General features: G+C 35.5%; 2 protein-coding genes across 3 annotated transcripts in view; one reads left to right on the forward strand and one right to left on the reverse strand.

The window, feature by feature from the left end:
• The first annotated feature begins 1268 nt into the window (after positions 1–1268).
• PMCH (pro-melanin concentrating hormone) lies at positions 1269–2473 on the forward strand. Its single transcript, XM_034987722.1, has 3 exons — positions 1269–1580; positions 1924–2122; positions 2400–2473. The coding sequence occupies exons 1-3, from the start codon at positions 1332–1334 to the stop codon at positions 2447–2449; spliced, it is 498 nt and encodes a 165-aa protein (XP_034843613.1). The 5' UTR covers positions 1269–1331; the 3' UTR covers positions 2450–2473.
• A 321-nt stretch (positions 2474–2794) lies between these two features.
• The window catches only part of PARPBP (PARP1 binding protein), a 65726-nt gene continuing 50145 nt past the window's right edge, over positions 2795–18375 (reverse strand). For both annotated transcript variants that reach the window (XM_034987716.1, XM_034987717.1), the window contains 2 exons: positions 3848–3983; positions 2795–3150 (listed from right to left, as the gene is read on the reverse strand). In XM_034987716.1, coding sequence (XP_034843607.1) covers positions 2813–3150; positions 3848–3983 — 474 coding nt within the window. In that variant the 3' untranslated portion in view covers positions 2795–2812. The remainder of the gene's footprint in view (positions 3151–3847; positions 3984–18375) is intronic.

Consider the following 18375-nt stretch of genomic DNA (forward strand, 5'->3'; position numbering starts at 1 on the left):
GATAACATGTTGAAAATACTAATCATCAAGAGAAAAAAAAAAAGAAATTTAAACAATAAAATTTAGCAGTTTGGTTCACCAAAAGACACCATAAAGGGGTTGAGAAGACAAGTCACAAAGTGGGAAAAAATATTTAAAACACATATAACTAACAAAGAATAATATCCAAGATATATAAAGAACTCCCATAAATCAATATGAAAAAGACAAACAAAAAGAAAATGGACAAAGATTTTTTTTAAAGGGCATTTTATATAAGAGGAATGATAAATGGCTCATAAACATATGAAAAGACACTCAACTTCTTTGGGAATCAGAGAAATACAAAAGGACAATAGATACCCAAGTATTGGTTAGGACATGGAGCAACGGGAACTGTCAAACCTCGCTGGTGGGAGCTTAAATTGGCTACTACTATTCTGTAAACATTTTAGCATATGTAAAGCTGAACATATATATTCCATGACTCAGAAATTCCATACCTGGGAATATACTCTAGAAAAATTTTTGCACATATGTACCCGAAGACAATTACAAGAATGTATTATCTTACTTGGGGGGTCAAAATGAGAAATTATTGTGAAATGTTTAATTAAGAATCATACAACATATTCATCCAAAATTGATATTTATGAACACATGAATATTCTCTTCATGGACTTCTTATTCATTAATTGTTAAATCATTAATAAATGTCAATAATATCCTTTTGTAAATGCAGAGATAAAACACACCTGACAGGACAATTTTTGATATATCATGAATGACTTTTTGTTCACACTGACAGGCATATATACTTTAATCACCAAAGAATAAACTGAGCATTTATGAAAGAAAATCCTTTTTGAAGATTATTTCGATTTAATCAGGATTAAAAGTAAATAACACTTTTATCCTTATCAACTTTAAATAATATAACTTTAGTTTTAATATCATACTTAATCAGAAAATATACAAAAGAAAACAATAAGAATATGGAGAGCCTGGTGTCCTATGGTCTTCCTTAATAACAATCCATTTTCAAGAGACTATAATCTACTCGACAGAAAGCATTCTACCAAGGATCTTAATCAGATTCTGAGAAAATTCGCACTCAAAATAAACAATATGCCACTGAAACCAACACAATGTAGGTATTAGCAGCTGTACAAGAGGTTAGCCTCTATCTGATGAGCCATTTCTAAAAGGATGAAAGTCTACATCTTTGAAGTGCTTTCTATTCAAGTTGGAAAATATATAAAGGTAGGAATCACCTACAAAGTAGGTTGACTGAGAAATTTTTCTTCATTTTACAAATCCTTACTTGACTCTATGCAAACATCAAACTAAGAATGGCAAAAATGAGTCTCTCTTCCTACCTGTTAATACTAACTTTTTCTCTGTTTTCTCAAGGCATTTTACTTTCAGCATCCAAGTCCATAAGAAATTTAGAAGATGACATGGTATTTAATACATTCCGGCTGGGGAAAGCCTTTCAGAAGGAAGATACTCCACAAAAATCAGTTGTTGCTCCTTCTCTGGAACAATATAAAAATGATGAGAACAGTTTCACGAGTGATGAGGAAAACAAAAATTCAAAGGTGAGTGGCAATGTGACTTATCCTTTCTTCAATGGAAATTTGAATGATTTTTATGATACTTTTGAAAGTAAAATTGATACTTTTATAAACAGAAGTATATATAAACAGTCACACTATTCTTTAGGACAACTGATGAAATTTCATACATACCATGTTGTTCTTCTACTCTGGACAACACTTCTTATCCAAAAGATTTTTTTCCCAAAAATTTGTATCTAATGTATTTTTAGAGTCAAAACAGTGCAGAGCATCTTTAAATTGATCAATGAGAATATTATACAAATACATTATAGTTCTATTACCAGTAAGACAGCTAAAACACAAATCAACCTTTTCTTTACAGAACACAGGCTCCAAACATAATTTCTTAAATAATGGTCTGCCACTGAATCTGGCTATAAAACCTTATCTTGCACTAAAAGGATCTGTAGCTTTTCCAGCTGAGAATGGAGTTCAGAATACTGAATCAACACAAGAAAAGAGAGAAATTGGGGATGAAGAAAACTCAGCTAAATTTCCTATAGGAAGGAGAGATTTTGACAGTGAGTAGTTTTTTTAAAATTCAATTCTTATATCTTGATACCGTAAAAATAGAACTCTGAGTTTAACTGGATTTGGATCCAATCTTAAGAAAATCAAATAAGACCATGGTTCAATTAAGTGACTCCTGCCAAAGATGTGGGATTAAAAGGCATTTAAGAGTTACTGTAATTTTGATTTATTCAGAATTAGCTATATTAGATCCATTCCCTTATTTTCTAATAAATTTTGTGTGATAATAATAGTGCTTTAAACAATTTAAACTTTTTTTTCCTCCAGTGCTCAGGTGCATGCTGGGAAGAGTCTATCGACCTTGTTGGCAAGTCTGAAACCTGTTGGACCACATCATCTTTTCTGAAGAAAACAAGATCATGTAATTGTCTGTCGGGGAAAAAGCCCTTAACATTACTATGACTTGTATTATTTTAAATGTCTGTTTTAAAAGAAAGCAGCTATTAACATATATCTGTAGCCTAAATGATATGCTTGATCTGTGCATTAAACTATGTGAATATTCTGCATAATTACGACTTACTAGTATTTTGTAAATGCTTAACATACTAACCTTATATACACTTCAGACCAATATAATAAAGATTCATAACTTATACCTTGCTCTCTTAAAAATTAAGTAAATGGCTTTGGTGAATAGTTTAATATATACAGAAATCTAAAGCACATAAAAAACAAATTCATAGTCTAAAAAATTGAGTTAACTTTGTCTGGCCAGTAATCAATTTGTCCTTGGCTGTACACTTGTTTTTTGCTACTCTGGCTACTTTGCCACACAATTTATTCTGGAAATTGTTTGATGTCTCAGGTATCTTAACATTTTTATGTTGAGGTGGTTCATTTCCATTATCACAGAGATCATTTTTATCATCTAAATCCACCTGTTTCCTTTTTGAGCTTTTATTTCCTGTCTGACTACTTGATTTTCTTGTTAGTTTTTCACTTTTACTTCTGTCCAGATGAACATTTCCAGAACTTGTTCCAATTGTTGGCCTTCCAACAGATGAATTTATACCTTCTGTTATGCAAGATGAAAAGAGGAAAGAAATTACATAATATTTAGAATTACATGTGAAAATTTTACAGTAAACTTCAAAAATTGCTAAAGAATATTCAAAAATTTTATTTGCAATCACATAATGCTGTAAGTCACATGATTAACAAATACAGCTACATTACTAGCACACTACTTTTCATTTTACCATATCATTTTTTTATCCCTGCAAACAACAAATATTTACTTTCTTTGAATGCATGACACTTAATCCTTAAATGCTACAAGTTATTTCTTAAGTACATTTAGTTAAATCAAACTGTGTCCTATTCCTCCTTAGATGTGTACCTAGATTTAACTTTTTAAATAAACCCAGGTCTTAAAAATATAAACCTTTACATTTCACATTTCATACTCTGTAAAACAAAATCTCGTTTTACTTAAGTTAAAACCAATTTGGGGTGCCTGGGTGGCTCAGTCAGTTAAACATCTGCCTTCTGCTCAGATCATGACCCCAGTGCCCTGGGATCAAGCCAACACACTGGCTCCCTGCTCAAGGGGGAGCTGGCTTTTCCCTCTGCCCCCCCACTGTTCATGCTCTCTCTCGTGTGCGTGCGCGCTTTCTTTGTCTCTCTCTCAAATAAATAAATAAAATCTTTAAAAAAACAATTAATATACTAGAATTAAATAGTTATTTAATTACTCAAAAAAGCTCAATTACCAGAAAGGTCATTTTCCATGTGAAGTACATACAAAGGCTTGGATGCTGAATTAACATCATTCCACTTATCCTTGCTTATTGTGCAGTCATCTTTATAAGTACAAGCAAACTGGGATCTAATTAAGATTTGTTTCATCTAGTAACAGGAAGAAAGAAGAAAGTATGCAATTTATTTTATTTGATTTATTTTGATTTTTTTCATCCAGATAGAAATATACTCTATGGTAATCAAGATATAAAATTTCCCTTAAAAATTCCATTATTCATTGGAAACTTAACCCTTGATGTTTCATAGTTTACAAACTCATCCATTGTTACACTAGCATTTTTGTTCTTTTCAGTAATACCTGCTTTACACACACTTGTTATACTTTTTAACAGTTTAGAAAAATCAATTTTAGACTCCAGAATATGTGACTACTTCCATATTTAGGAAAATAATAAAGACAATTCAAATATACCATTCTAGGAAGATTTGACCAAGTGATTTAATGGTCAAATATTCAAAATAAACTTTTGCATTTATCTTCAAAGATCATAAGTAGGAGAAAATCAGAAAGCTAAATTTAATTCTTAACCACAAAAAAGGATGTCAAAAAAGTAGTTTTGGAAATGTATTCTACAAACATAAAACCAGTGGCCGTTTTAGGGATATAAATTAATTTCAGAACAAAGTAATCTATATGGATAATGCAAATTTCAATAATTACAGCTGATGTGTAATGACATTCAGTTATCATGGAGAGATATCTTCAAATTGAGATGTCAAATCCTTTTCAGAAGTAGATGTTTAAATTTCAGATAAATGAATAAATAAAGAAGACCTCAACAATTCAAAAATTTAACACTTCAAAGCATAACTATATTATGTTGAAATTACTTACAAAATACTGATTGATAATACGTTGTTCATAAAGTCTGAAACAACATAATTTTATATTTCATATTCAATACTTAAATATTATGTTATACATTCAGAGGGGTCATTGCATTAACCAACTTAGATGTTAGCAAAGTAAATGGCAGTGAAATCCACAGACTACAGTTTAAAAGAAATTAGGTTAATCCAGTTGCTTCATAAAAGCTAGTGTTTCCACGGGGCGCCTGGGTGGCTCAATTGGTTAACTGCCCAACTCTTGATTTCAGCTCAAGGCATGATCTCAGGGTCTTGAGATTGAGCTCCAGGTCAGGCTCCAAGGCAGCAGGGAGTCTGTTTCTCTCCTTTTCCCTTTACCTCTGCCCCTCCCCCATGCTTTCGCTCTCACCTGTTCTCTTTTTCTCTCTCTCAAATGAATAAATAAATCTTAAAAAAAAAAAAAAAAAAAGCAAGTGTTTCCAGGATGACAAGTTTTATATTCTTCTGGTATCAAGTTCTATATCCTTCTGGCTCCAGTTCCCAGATCACTAAAAATTATGTTTAATTTCCTTGAAAATTTAGACAATTGGAATTTGATATCTTCTATTTTAAGCACAAAAATTCACAAAATTGAAAAAAATTTGAAAATGTTAAAGATCAAAAACTATTTTTTTTTATGTTTGGTTTTATTTATTTTTTTTATTTTATTATGTTATGTTAGTAACCATACATTTCATCATTAGCTTTTGATGTAGTGTTCCATGATTCGACCAAAAACTATTTTAAAAAGTATAAGAGAGTGGGCGCCTGGGTGGCTCAGTTGGTTGGGCGACTGCCTTCGGCTCAGGTCATGATCCTGGAGTCCCGGGATCGAGTCCCGCATTGGGCTCCTTGCTCGGCAAGGAGTCTGCTTCTCCCTCTGACCCTCCTCCCTCTCATGCTCTCTGTATCTCATTCTGTCTCAAATAAATAAATAAAATCTTTAAAAAAAAATAAAAATAAAAATAAAATAAAATATAAAAAAAATAAAAAGTATAAGAGAGTAAGCTCTTGATTATGGATGATGGACTACAACACAATATCTTCTTGACTCTCTATGAATACAACTACTATTATACAGTTTCCATCATGAGATGCCCTAAAATATAACCAAAGGTTTTAACTAGACCTTTCTGGACTTTATTAATTCCATAAAAACAGAATTAAAGCAAATGATAAAGTTATTAAAATAAATTTTGTTAATAAAATGAACTCTGTAAAGTTTATACTATATCACGTCGTTACTGTAATAACATTATCACAAACCTTTTATTGCTATCTGCAAAACCAGCACTGTTGACGTTATCTTTATTATTATTATCATCATTATTATTATCTGTGACATTACACAACATTTCTTTCATTTCACCAGAGTGACTGCTTAGAGAGAATTATAAACTTATTGTCCATAATGACATACATAAAGAGTATGGTAAGACCATGAAGGCAAATGAATGCTAAGTGGCTGGCTAGGATCACTTTCATGGTACCCAGATAGTGAATGCACCTGGGAGTGGCTTGGAGAACTTGAGCATCCCACCACAAAATCTTTATCAGCAGCCCCCATAGAACATTCTAAATAAAAATACAATAATTAGGGCGCCTGGGTGGCTCAGTTGGTTAAGCGACTGCCTTCGGCTCAGGTCATGATCCTGGAGTCCCGGGATCGAGTCCCGCATCGGGCTCCCTGCTCGGCAGGGAGTCTGCTTCTCCCTCTGACCCTCCTCCCTCTCATGCTCTCTGTCTCTCATTCTCTCTGTCTCAAATAAATAAATAAAAAATCTTTAAAAAAAAAATACAATAATTATATTATTTAGGACAGAAAATTGATGTTTTCTCAATCTCATGGTCAGCAAAAATAAACATTTCCTTAGAAAGCTGTGTTATTTTTAGTAATTTTTGACAAACATCTAAGTAAAACCTTTCCTTGCAAATACAGTCATAAAACAAGTGTCATAGCCCTCCTTACAAAGATTTCCTCTCTCAGGTCTCCTATAGAGAAATTCGTGAGCCTCAGTGACAGTAGGGTAATTTCAGAAAACCAGAATTGCAAGGCAATGGATTCTTAAAATACTGAGAATGGATTCAGATGTGAAAGGAAATAGTTAACCACTTTATTCACCATAAAATATATTATTTATAAAAATATCAAAGCATAAGAACCACAACAGTTCAATGGTAATCTTAGGATACTTACGTCCAAAAGAAAGAACAAGAACCACATGATCCTCTCAGTAGATGCAGAAAAGGGTTTGACAAAGTACAGCATCCTTTCTTGATCAAAACTCTTCAGAGTATAGGGATAGAGGGTACATACCTCAATATCATAAAAGCCATCTATGAAAAACCCACAGCAAATATCATTCTCAATGGGGAAAAACAGAGCTTTCCCCCTAAAGTCAGGAACACAGCAGGGATGTCCACTATCACCACTGCTATTCAACATAGTATTAGAAGTCCTAGCCACAGAAATCAGACAACAAAAAGAAATCAAAGGCATCCAAATCAGCAAAGAAGAAGTCAAACTCTCACTCTTTGCAGATGATATGATACTTTATGTGGAAAACCCAAGACTCCATCCCAAAACTGCTAGAACTCATACAGGAATTCAGTAAAGTGGCAGGATATAAAATCAATGCACAGAAATCAGTGGCATTCCTATACACCACCAACAAGACAGAAGAAAAAGAAATTAAGGAGTCGATCCCATTTACAATGGCACCCAAAACCATAAGATACCTAGGAATAAATCTAACCAAAGAGGTAAAGAATCTGTACTCAGAAAACTATAAAATACTCATGAAAGAAATTGAGGAAGACACAAAGAAATGGAAAAACGTTCCATGCTCAGGGATTGGAAGAACAAATATTGTGAAGATGTCAATGCTACCTAGAGCAATCTACACATTCAATACAATCCCCATCAAAATACCATCCACTTTTTTCAAAGAAATGGAACAAATAATCCTAAAATTTGTATGGAACCAGAAAAGACCTCAAATAGCCAGAGGAATGTTGAAAAAGAAAAGCAAAGCTGGTGGCATCACAATGCCAGACTTCAAGCTCTATTACAAAGCTGTCATCATCAAGTCAGTATGGTACTGGCAGGAAAACAGACACACAGATCAATGGAACAGAATAGAGAGCCCAGAAATGGACCCTCAACTCTATGGTCAACTAATCTTTGACAAAGCAGGAAAGAATGTCCAATGGAAAAAAGACAGTCTCTTCAACAAATGGTGTTGGGAAAATTGCATAGCCACATGCAGAAGAATGAAACTGGACCATTTCCTTACACCACACACAAAAATAGACTCCAAATGGTTGAAAGACCTCAATGTGAGACAGGAGTCCATCAAAATCCTAGAGGAGAACACAGGCAGTAACCTCTTCAACCTCAGCCGCAGCAACTTCTTCCTAGAAACATCGCCAAAGGCAAGGGAAGCAAGGGCAAAAATGGACTATTGGGACTTCATCAAGATAAAAAGCTTTTGCACATCAAAAGAAACAGTCAACCAAACCAAAGACACCCGACAGAATGGGAGAAGATATTTGCAAATGACGTATCAGATAAAGGGCTAGTATCGAAAATCTATAAAGAACTTATTAAACTCAACACCCAAAGAATAAACAATCCAGTCAAGAAATGGGCAGAAGACATGAACAGACATTTTTCCAAAGAAGACATCCAAATGGCCAACAGACACATGAAAAAGTGCTCAACATCGCTCGGCATCAGGGAAATCCAAACCAAAACCTCAATGAGATACCACCTCACACCAGTCAGAATGGCTAAAATTAACAAGTCAGGGGTGCCTGGGTGGCTCAGTCATTAAGCGTCTGCCTTCGGCTCAGGTCATGATTCCAGGGTCCTGGGACTGAGTCCCACATCGGGCTCCCTGCTCGGCGGGAAGCCTGCTTCTCCCTCTCCCACTCCCCCTGCTTGTGTTCCTGCTCTCGCTATCTCTCTCTCTGTCAAATAAATAAATAAAATCTTTAATAAATAAATAAATAAATAAAATTAACAAGTCAGGAAACGACAGATGTTGGCAGGGATGTGGAGAAAGGGAAACCCTCCTACACTGTTGGTGGGAATGCAAGCTGGGGCAGCCACTCTGGAAAACAGTATGGAGGTTCCTCAAAAAGTTGAAAATAGAGCTACCCTATGACCCAGCAATTGCACTACCGGGCATTTACCCCAAAGATACAAATGTAGAGATCCGAAGGGGTATGTGCACCCTGATGTTTATAGCAGCAATGTCCACAATAGCCAAACTGTGGAAAGAGCCAAGATGTCCATCAACAGACGAATGGATAAAGAAGATGTGGTATATATATACAATGGAATATTATGCAGCCATCAAAAAACCCCGAAATCTTGCCATTTGCAATGATGTGGATGGAACTGGAGGGTATTATGCTGAGCGAAATAAGTCAATCAGCGAAAGACATGTATCATATGATCTCACTGATATGAGGAATTCTTAATCTCAGGAAACAAACTGAGGGTTGCTGGAGTGGTGGGTGGTGGGAGGCATGGGGTGCCTGGGTGATAGACATTGGGGAGGGTATGTGCTATGGTGAGCACTGTGAATTGTGTAAGACTGTTGAATCACAGACCTGTACCTCTGAAACAAACAATACATTATATGTTAAAAAAAGAAGATAGTAGGAAGGGAAAAATGAAGGGGGGAAATCGGAGGGGGAGACAAACCATGAGAGACTATGGACTCTGAGAAACAAACTGAGGGTTCTAGAGGGGAGGGGGGTGGGGGGATGGGCTAGCCTGGTGATGGGTATTAAAGAGGGCACATATTGAATGGAGCACTGGGTGTTATACACAAACAATGAATCATGGAACACTACATCAAAAACTAATGATGTAATGTATGGTGATTAACATAACATAATAAAATTTTTTAAAAAGCAAAAAAATGTATATTACTATAATACTAAAATAATAGCATACCTTGACATTGAAAATTTCTATCTTATAATTTATTACATTTACCTCAAATTGTTTTTCTGAGAGCTTTGAAAATGATTGAAGATGAAAGTTAGTGATACAAAAAGACTTGGGTGGTATTGTAAAAGTAATTGATCTAAAGACCCACATACTTTAGGGTCACGTACTCTTTAAAATAAGAAACAAAACAGTGCAATTAAACACACAAAGTCAGTATAAGTGTGATTCAGAACTTTCTAAATAGCCATTTTCTGTTTCACTCCTATTAAGACAAAATAAGGAATGTCCAGTACTCACTGTGGTCCAATCACTGATTTTTCATCAATCAAATTAATAACCCTCTCTTTACTGGGAATGTAGCACTACAAGAGTAGTCAGAATTGAGTTACTTGTGGAGAAAAGAGCTTAAAATTTCCATCCCCTGTAGTAAAACTCTTGTTATTTGTAAATATGCATGTAATTGACTAGCTGCCCCTGTTTGCATGGCATATTAAAACCTTAAATATTTTAATTTTACCTCACTTGAAGAACAAGGAAATTGAAGGAGGGTTATTTATCATTGATATCTTTCAGGTGCTCAAATGCATGGTACATCATTATCCCAAAGTTCATAATTTCCATTAAGGTTCACTCTCGGTGTTGTACATTCTGTGTGTTTGACAAATGTATAATTAACTCACCCCTCAACTTTACTGCCCACAAATATTTTACAGTCATTCAAATTTTTCAGATTTATGCTAATTCTATTTAAAAAATAAAATTTCTCCAGGATTCCTGGTTATAATTTTTAATTCTTATATTTTGTACCTATGTACCTTGAATTTATACCTATCAAATTCAAGCTTGCTCATTAGCCTTTTGTTATGTCTCTTGCACTCCTTTCTTTCCTAATTTAACACCCTGTTCATAGTTTTTATCAATAACCACCTATATTGTTGCAAGAGACTTTTTGTTGTTACTGATAATTGTTCATAAAAATTGTACACCAGTATTAACTAAATTCCAAAATTTATTCAGCAAAAAAAAGAAATAACTGAGTAGTTACATTGAAGGTATTTTTTTCTTTTTGTAAAAGATTATATATGAGTTTTCTCTTCCCTGCCCTGTACAAAAATCATTTTTTATCAGTTATGACTTATTAATTCCAATTATACGCACATAGAATACTAAAGAGATTACAAAGACATTCCACTTATAAAATCTGCTGTTGACACACAGCTGGAAGAAATAATAAATTGGATAACAGACTCAAGATTGAAAAGATGTCAGAAAGCTAGAACCATAAGTAGAAAACAATAAGATGCAAATGAGTGAGGGTAAACAAAGTCCTGTATTTAAGTTCAAAATATCAGTTACAGATGAGGGTGAGGAAAACCTGACTTAAAAGCAACATATGAAAAAGGCCTAGAGATTTTCATTGATCATGAACCTGACTGCAGCCAACAATGTGATATCTGGCTAAAAAGATCAGCACAAAAAGACAATGATGTGATGGAAAAGGCAGCAGATTTGCAGTTAAAAGACCTGCATTCTAATACTGGCCTTATCACTTATAAACTAAATGATTTTGGGTAAACCTCTGAACCTCTCTCACTTATCCACACATAAATGGGAATAATATTTATCTCACAGAACTGTCAGAATTAAATAAAGTTAAAAATTTGAAAGGGCTATATATGTTCTAGAGATCCATGTAGATACCATGCAATTAATTAATGTAATAATATCTCTGAAAACAGTTTTTCTGTAGAGTAAGAAATCTGTTAAATTAGATTCCTCAGGACCAGGCCAGCTCTAAAATTATTCTAGGAATGCAACTCAAAAACTGAACTTATAATCAGCATCTTCATTTTAGTTATTAAAACAATAGAAGCTGCACTGGCTTTTATTTATAACTTAACAGAGATTGCTTTTCCTTTGTTCATAAAAGTTGAATTTTTCGCACAGGATTAGTGGCTACATAGCACCGAGATTACTTCCTGTTGCAAATCTTCCAAATCTCTCTGTGTATTTGATTTGGAATCACAAACAAGCAAAACAATTCCCTCTTGAAAGTGCTTTTGAAGTACTAAACAACTAAGAATAATGTCCAGATTCATACATGGCTGTTAAAATCATTTTACGTTCAAGTCACATGAGAGAAAAGGATTGAACATTTTCCTTTGTAGAGTGATTTCCCCCCTTTGGAAAGATTTCTATCCACAGTAAAATTGCAATGAACTTCAAACTTGCCAAGAATTGGAAAAGTCCTTTTGCCACAAGCTCTTTTTAAATTGGAATTATTAGTAGGTTCCCAGTTTGAGGAAAATAGTACTTCACATAGGAAAGCCTGACTCCAGTTAAATTAAAACAAATGAGTCAAAATACTGTAAAGTCACAGTCTTTCCTGGAGTTAGCTACATTAATAAGATAATGAAAGTGCTAAGCCCCATTAGGCTGATAAATATATCAACAAGTTTGAAAAAGGAGATTATTCTCAACATACTTATTAAATATGGAACTGAAAATAAATATTCTAAATTTATCTTTTCATTCTTACATTATTATCTTTTCAAAAGAACAGATTTGCTACCCTTCATAGTATATGGATTATAAATACATCAAATAATCCATTTCTTCATCAGTGAAATTTCATTTATTTTGTTAAATCGCAGAAAGATAATTTTTTCAACCTAAATGTAGCATTACTTTTTTTATGACTCTTCACTATAATTACTATGCCTTTATTTACTCTTTGTAAACAGCATAAAGTCTTTGAAGTCTTATACCTGAATACAAATCCTTGCTCTTTTACTTACTAACTATAAGATCTAGAAAATGATGCCTTCTAGAATTGAACAAGGATTAATTGGGATGAAGGATATAAAATGTCTAATATAACACTTGACACTTAGTAGGTACTCAATAAATACCAACTTCATTATTTCAGCCCAATGAATTCAACTTTAGTTCAGTCTAATAAAAACATCCCATATCCATTATAATGAAAAAAGCTGCTCACTCTCTTAAAGTCTTTGCTAAATGTCACCTTCTCAGAGACCTCTACTGAGCATCCTATCTAAAACCAAAACACACACACAGGAACATACTGTCCTAACTCCCTTCCCCAGCTTTATTTCACTCCACAGCACCTTCTAATGTTCCACATAATTCACTTGTTCATTTTGTTCATTATTTGCCTCTCCCAACTAAAATGTAAGCTCCACGAACAAAACCCTTAGTTTGGCAACTGGTGGTGACCTGCTCCAGCCTTCCTGTGGCCCTCCCCTCCTTACTGGACTTGCACTGGCCTCTTCCTCTAGGCTCAAGGGCTGACTATTTATGGTGAGGGTTATGGGGAATAGAGTGTGCACACCTCTTGGTGGAGTATCCCTAAGGGTGTGGAACAGAACAAGGGTTGAAAGGGGGTGTAGGGATGGGCCAAGGACTTCTGTTTAAATTCTTGTACCCCAGCCCCACAAATACCTGGGGAAGACTTGTCCAAGAGGGCAGGCGTTTTGCCTGTTTTGTTCACTGATGTATCTCCAGTGCCTAGGACATAGCCCAGGAGGCATTTGATACATATTTGCTGAATGAATGAATTAAGTAAAATTTTAAGACTATAACAGATATATGCAAGAGGAAGGTATGAGGGAACACAGACATGAGTAAGCAAAGGCTTGGAGGAAGAAAAAAGGATTTACAGAATGGATTCTACTCTTTAATAGAGAGAAAGAAAACCATATGATACAGAAATGAGAGAAGTAGACTGGCAAAGAACAGCTAAATCACCCCGAGGACAAAAGCTTTGAGACAGAAAAACATGTACAAAGTAAACTCTACTCTGTTCAACAGAGTGGTGAAACCATTTGGTAAAGAACAAGAGAGATGCATATACACAGAGAAAACTTAAATCACATTTACGTACTGAGAATCATGCAGCTGAATCCTTAAGCCCCATTATATCCACTGGCCCTTTAAAGTTCTTAAATAGTCCACCTTTCTCAGGTTCTCATACATATATCCTTACAATAAGCCCTACAAAAAATAACTGTTCCTTAAAACCACAAAAGCCATATTTTCCTTAAACTTGACCCACACTATTTATTCACTTATTTTGTACAACTACCCAATATATAGTCTATACAAGTGATATAATCTAATACTTTCATCAGGTTATTTGCTCCGCCTGGAAGTCTCTCTTCCATTCTCTCTGCCTATTTAAATCTTATTCTCATCTCACACAGAGCACCATTTCCTCTACTCATTGGTCTCCCATTATTCCTTTTGTAGGTATCTCTAATCTACCAGAACTGCAACTGTTTTAATATGCTAGCCACATGTCGTTCATCAATTAAAATTAAATAAAATTAAAAATCCACTGCCTCAGTTGCAATGGCCACATTTCAAATGCTTGTGTGTTAGCACACAGAACATTTCCATAGAAAGTTCTACTGGAGAGCACTATTCTAGAACAAAGCTTTATCATCTATACCCTGTGGCACTTTTTTTTTTAAAGATTTTATTTATTTATTTGAGATAAAGCAAGAGCGCGCACACGAGCCGGGGGGTGGAGGGTGTGTAGAGGGAGAGGGAGAAGCAGACTTGCCGCTGAGCAGGGAGCCTGATGTGGGGCTCAATCCCAGGACCCTGGGATCATGACCTGAGTCGAAGGCAGATGCTTTTTTTTTTTTTTTAAGATTTTATTTATTTATTCATGAGAGACAGAGAGAGAGAGAGAGAGGCAGAGGGAGAAGCAGGCTCCCGAGGAGCAGGGAGCCCGATGCGGGACTCGATCCCAGGACCCTGGGATCATGACCTGAGCCGAAGGCAGACGCTTAACCATCTGAGCCACCCAGGCACCCTCGAAGGCAGATGCTTAACCAACGGAGCCACCCAGGTGCCCCACCCTGTGGCACTTTTATGTGCTGCAAATGGATTCTCAAAGGACTCTAGGACATTTTTTGTTTGCTGGGTCTGTAATATTGGAACCCATATGCAACTTTATATTAGTAAAAAAGACCTCACATCTGTTCCCTATGTCTTCTACCACCTGATGTAAAAGAACCAATTAAGCTTTGGAAAAAAATTACAATCATTATATCCTCTAGAGATACCATTTCTTTCCTATTTTCTCCTCTCATTCTGGGACTCTAATTAGGCACATGTTAGACTTTTTCTAATTTTTCTAATGACCCATCTTCAAGTCCAGGTTTGCCACCTAATGCTCTGTCCAGTTTACTATTAAGCTCATGTAATGAGTTCTTAATTTCAGATAAGTTTTTACAGTTCTGGAATATCTATACAGTTTTACAGATTTTAATTCTCTGCTGGAATTCCCCAATTTTTCATCCATTTTGCCTGTCTTCTCCTATAATTACTTTTACATGTTGAAAAATTTTTAATTCCTCATCAGCTAATTCAAATACCTGGATTTTTGTAAGTCTGCCACTATTATTGGTTTTCTATCTTAATTAAAAGACAAATCTTCCTATCTCTTTTCATGTCCAGTATATTTTATTTCATGTTGGACACTGTGTATAAAGAAACTGTAGAGGCTCCAGATGAAGAACCTTCTTCTATCTAGAAGGGTTTCCTTTGTTTCTATTAAGCAGACAGCAAAGGGCTGATAACCTCAATGCAGTCAGGGACTGAGCTGACTAAGAGCTAGGTTGCACTTGTCATCAATTACATTTTGACTTCTGGTTTTTATCTCTTCCTTGGGAATGACCCTCCCAGGCTTTCAGTCAAGAACTTTGTGGATTTCTATCGTCTCGGACCTAAAAGTCTGGAGGATTCAGTCTGCCCTTCAGAGGTTTTTACATTATGCTCTTTGGCTTCCCATCTTACTTCATTTCCGAATATGACAAATATGTGAAAGGAGACAGCCATGTGTTGAAGGCAGATCCCACTCCTCAAGCAGAGCCTTGTATTCTAGCTATCTCAAGAGCATAGGTGATTTTAGTTTACCAAATTGAAGCTTCTTAGCCTCCCACTCAGTTTCAAAATCCAGCATATGTGCAATAGGTAAAAATAACTGTGAATTCAGGGCTCCTGAAGTTTCCAAATTGTTGCCAGCACCTCAAGATACCCACAATATTTGTTGGTTCCTCTTTCCCTCAGTTAGAGGACTTTCACGTGGGCCAGCATCAATCCTTGGCTCATACCTAAAACTGGTAAATAATCCCAGGGAAGAAAGCAGCCGATAATAAGCTGCTCACCTCAGGACTTTACCCCCCTCTGATTTTTAGTTTACTTAAACTGCTTTGCTTACACAGCTTTCTTATGTCTTTAAAATATATTCTCACCTATTTATCTGCTTTTTATTTTGTTATTATAGCAGAAATGATATTCTGCCATGACCTACTATATCCTAGTTCAACTCAGAAGCCTCCACGTCTGTGAGTGATTTCTTGATTCTGTTCCCTCCTTATCTGAGAGCATTTTATTTTCTCCTCAGTTACATTTTGAAGGCTGCATACTTTCTGTTAGCCCTCATTTTTCAGTAGCCTGAGGAGTGGTGGAGGCAGAAGTAGCATTCAGCCGAGGAAAGAGTTTGAAAATATTTCTGGGTTCTACACTCTCTCCTAAGAGTTTATTATACATTATATGTACTATAAGAAGGTTTACTCCCGGGGCGCCTGGGTGGCTCAGTTGGTTAAGCAACTGCCTTCGGCTCAGGTCATGACCCTGGAGTCCCTGGATCGAGTCCCGCATCGGGCTCCCTGCTCGGCAGGGAGTCTGCTTCTCCCTCTGGCCCTCCCCCCTCTCATGTGCTCTCTCTCATTCTCTCTCTCTCAAATAAATAAATAAAATCTTCAAAAAAAAAAAAAAAAAAAGGTTTACTCCCTCTACTTAGCCACTATATCTCATTCAAATGGAAGGGGATCATTTGGATAACTTCCCCATTTCATTATGTGACATTGGAGGCTTCATTTGTGTAAGTGTATAAGTTCCAGGGTTCATTTTTCACATTTAAGCCACATTACTATCTAATTGCCACTTCTACTATTTCTCTGACAAGGGGAAAAAAAAAAAAAGAATACACACACTTAGGTGGCTCCTCAGTTTGGCAAGTATTAGTGATAATTCTCAGGATTTGTCAACCCACTTGTAGAGTATCCAGGGACTGGGGCTATATTAAGTCACTAAGTCATGCTGTGCCTCTTCCCTCCGAAATCTTTTCTTTCCTTGGCCATCATTTTTGAAGTTATTGTATCTAATTGCATTATTCTTCATTGTTTGTTCTTGGTGAATGTTTTTGCTAGTTGTTACTATTTTATAGACATTTTAAGGGGAGAGAAATTCTATGAGTCAAGCTCAATCTACCACTTTAATTTGGATATACTCAGAGTTTTCTAAGACTCTAAACGTTAAACTTGGATATCTAATTAAGAATTTTCTAACACCATAAGCATTGGACTGCCTGACTGCTTACAAAGGTACCAGAGTTATAGCCAGTCTATTTTTCACACTACCTGAGCCCTAATTTTCACTGTCCCAGCTACACCATGTTTTAAAGATCCAGTATTTTCCTGATCAGTTCACTTAAGTTACTTAATTAATTAATCCTGATTATTCTATGTATAATTGTATGTATATGGGCAAAAACATTAGACTCAGAATAAAGAAAAGACCTGTATATGTGACTTTCCAGTTGTGCCCAATGTGCAAACTGAAAGGAATAAACCTAATTAATTTATAGGGATATAAGGAGGTATCTTCTTGAAAATCTTTTAAGAAAGAGGTATGAGACAATAGCCAAACTATGGAAACAGCCTAGATGTCCATCAACAGATGAATGGATAAAGAAGATGTGGTGTGTGTGTGTGTGTGTACACACACACACACACACATACAATGGAATATTATGCAGCCATCAAAAAATGAAATCTTGACATTTGCAACGATGTGATGGAGCTAGAGAGTATTATGCTAAGCGAAATAAGTCTATCAGAGAAAGACAAGTATCATATGACCTCACTGATATGAGGAATTTGAGAAACAAGAAAGAGGATCATAGGGGAAGGGAGAGAAAAATGAAACAAGATGAACCAGAGAGGGAAACAAACCATAAGAGACTCTTAATCTCAGGAAACAAACTGAGGGTTGCTCAAGTGGAGGGGGGTAGGAGGGATGGGGTGGCTGGGTGATGGACATTGGGGAGGGTATGTGCTATGGTGAGTGCTGTGAATTGTGTAAGCCTGATGAATCACAGACCTGTACCCCTGAAACAAATAATACATTATATGTTAATTTAAAAAAATTTTAAAAAAGAAAGAGGTATGAGGATACTTATATAAACTGCTTGGAATGGGGGGTGTGGGGAATGGGATGTAAACATTCTCTAAAGGTTCCTATCAAAACCATGAAGGTTCCGGAAGAACCTTCTGATTTCTATCACAAGGGAGTTTATTTGACCATCATGGACAAGTTTCCTAATAATCAATAGTAGGAAATAAAACTCGAGGACTTAAAATGAATATGGTTTTACAAGATTTTGTGATCAGAGGGGTATCTGTTTTTATTTATAAATGAGAAACTAAAATCTAAGAAAAGTTAATTTGCCCCATATAATAATGACATGGATACTTCACAATTACCATCTACAACATCAAAATTCTAAGTTCCCTAATATTTTTTTTTTAAAGATTTTATTTATTTTTTGACAGAGAGAGAGCAAGAGAG

This window comes from Mirounga leonina, unplaced genomic scaffold (genome assembly GCF_011800145.1).
Source record: "Mirounga leonina isolate KUSES-001 unplaced genomic scaffold, KU_Mleo_1.0 Mir_418, whole genome shotgun sequence".
NCBI lineage: Eukaryota > Metazoa > Chordata > Mammalia > Carnivora > Phocidae > Mirounga > Mirounga leonina.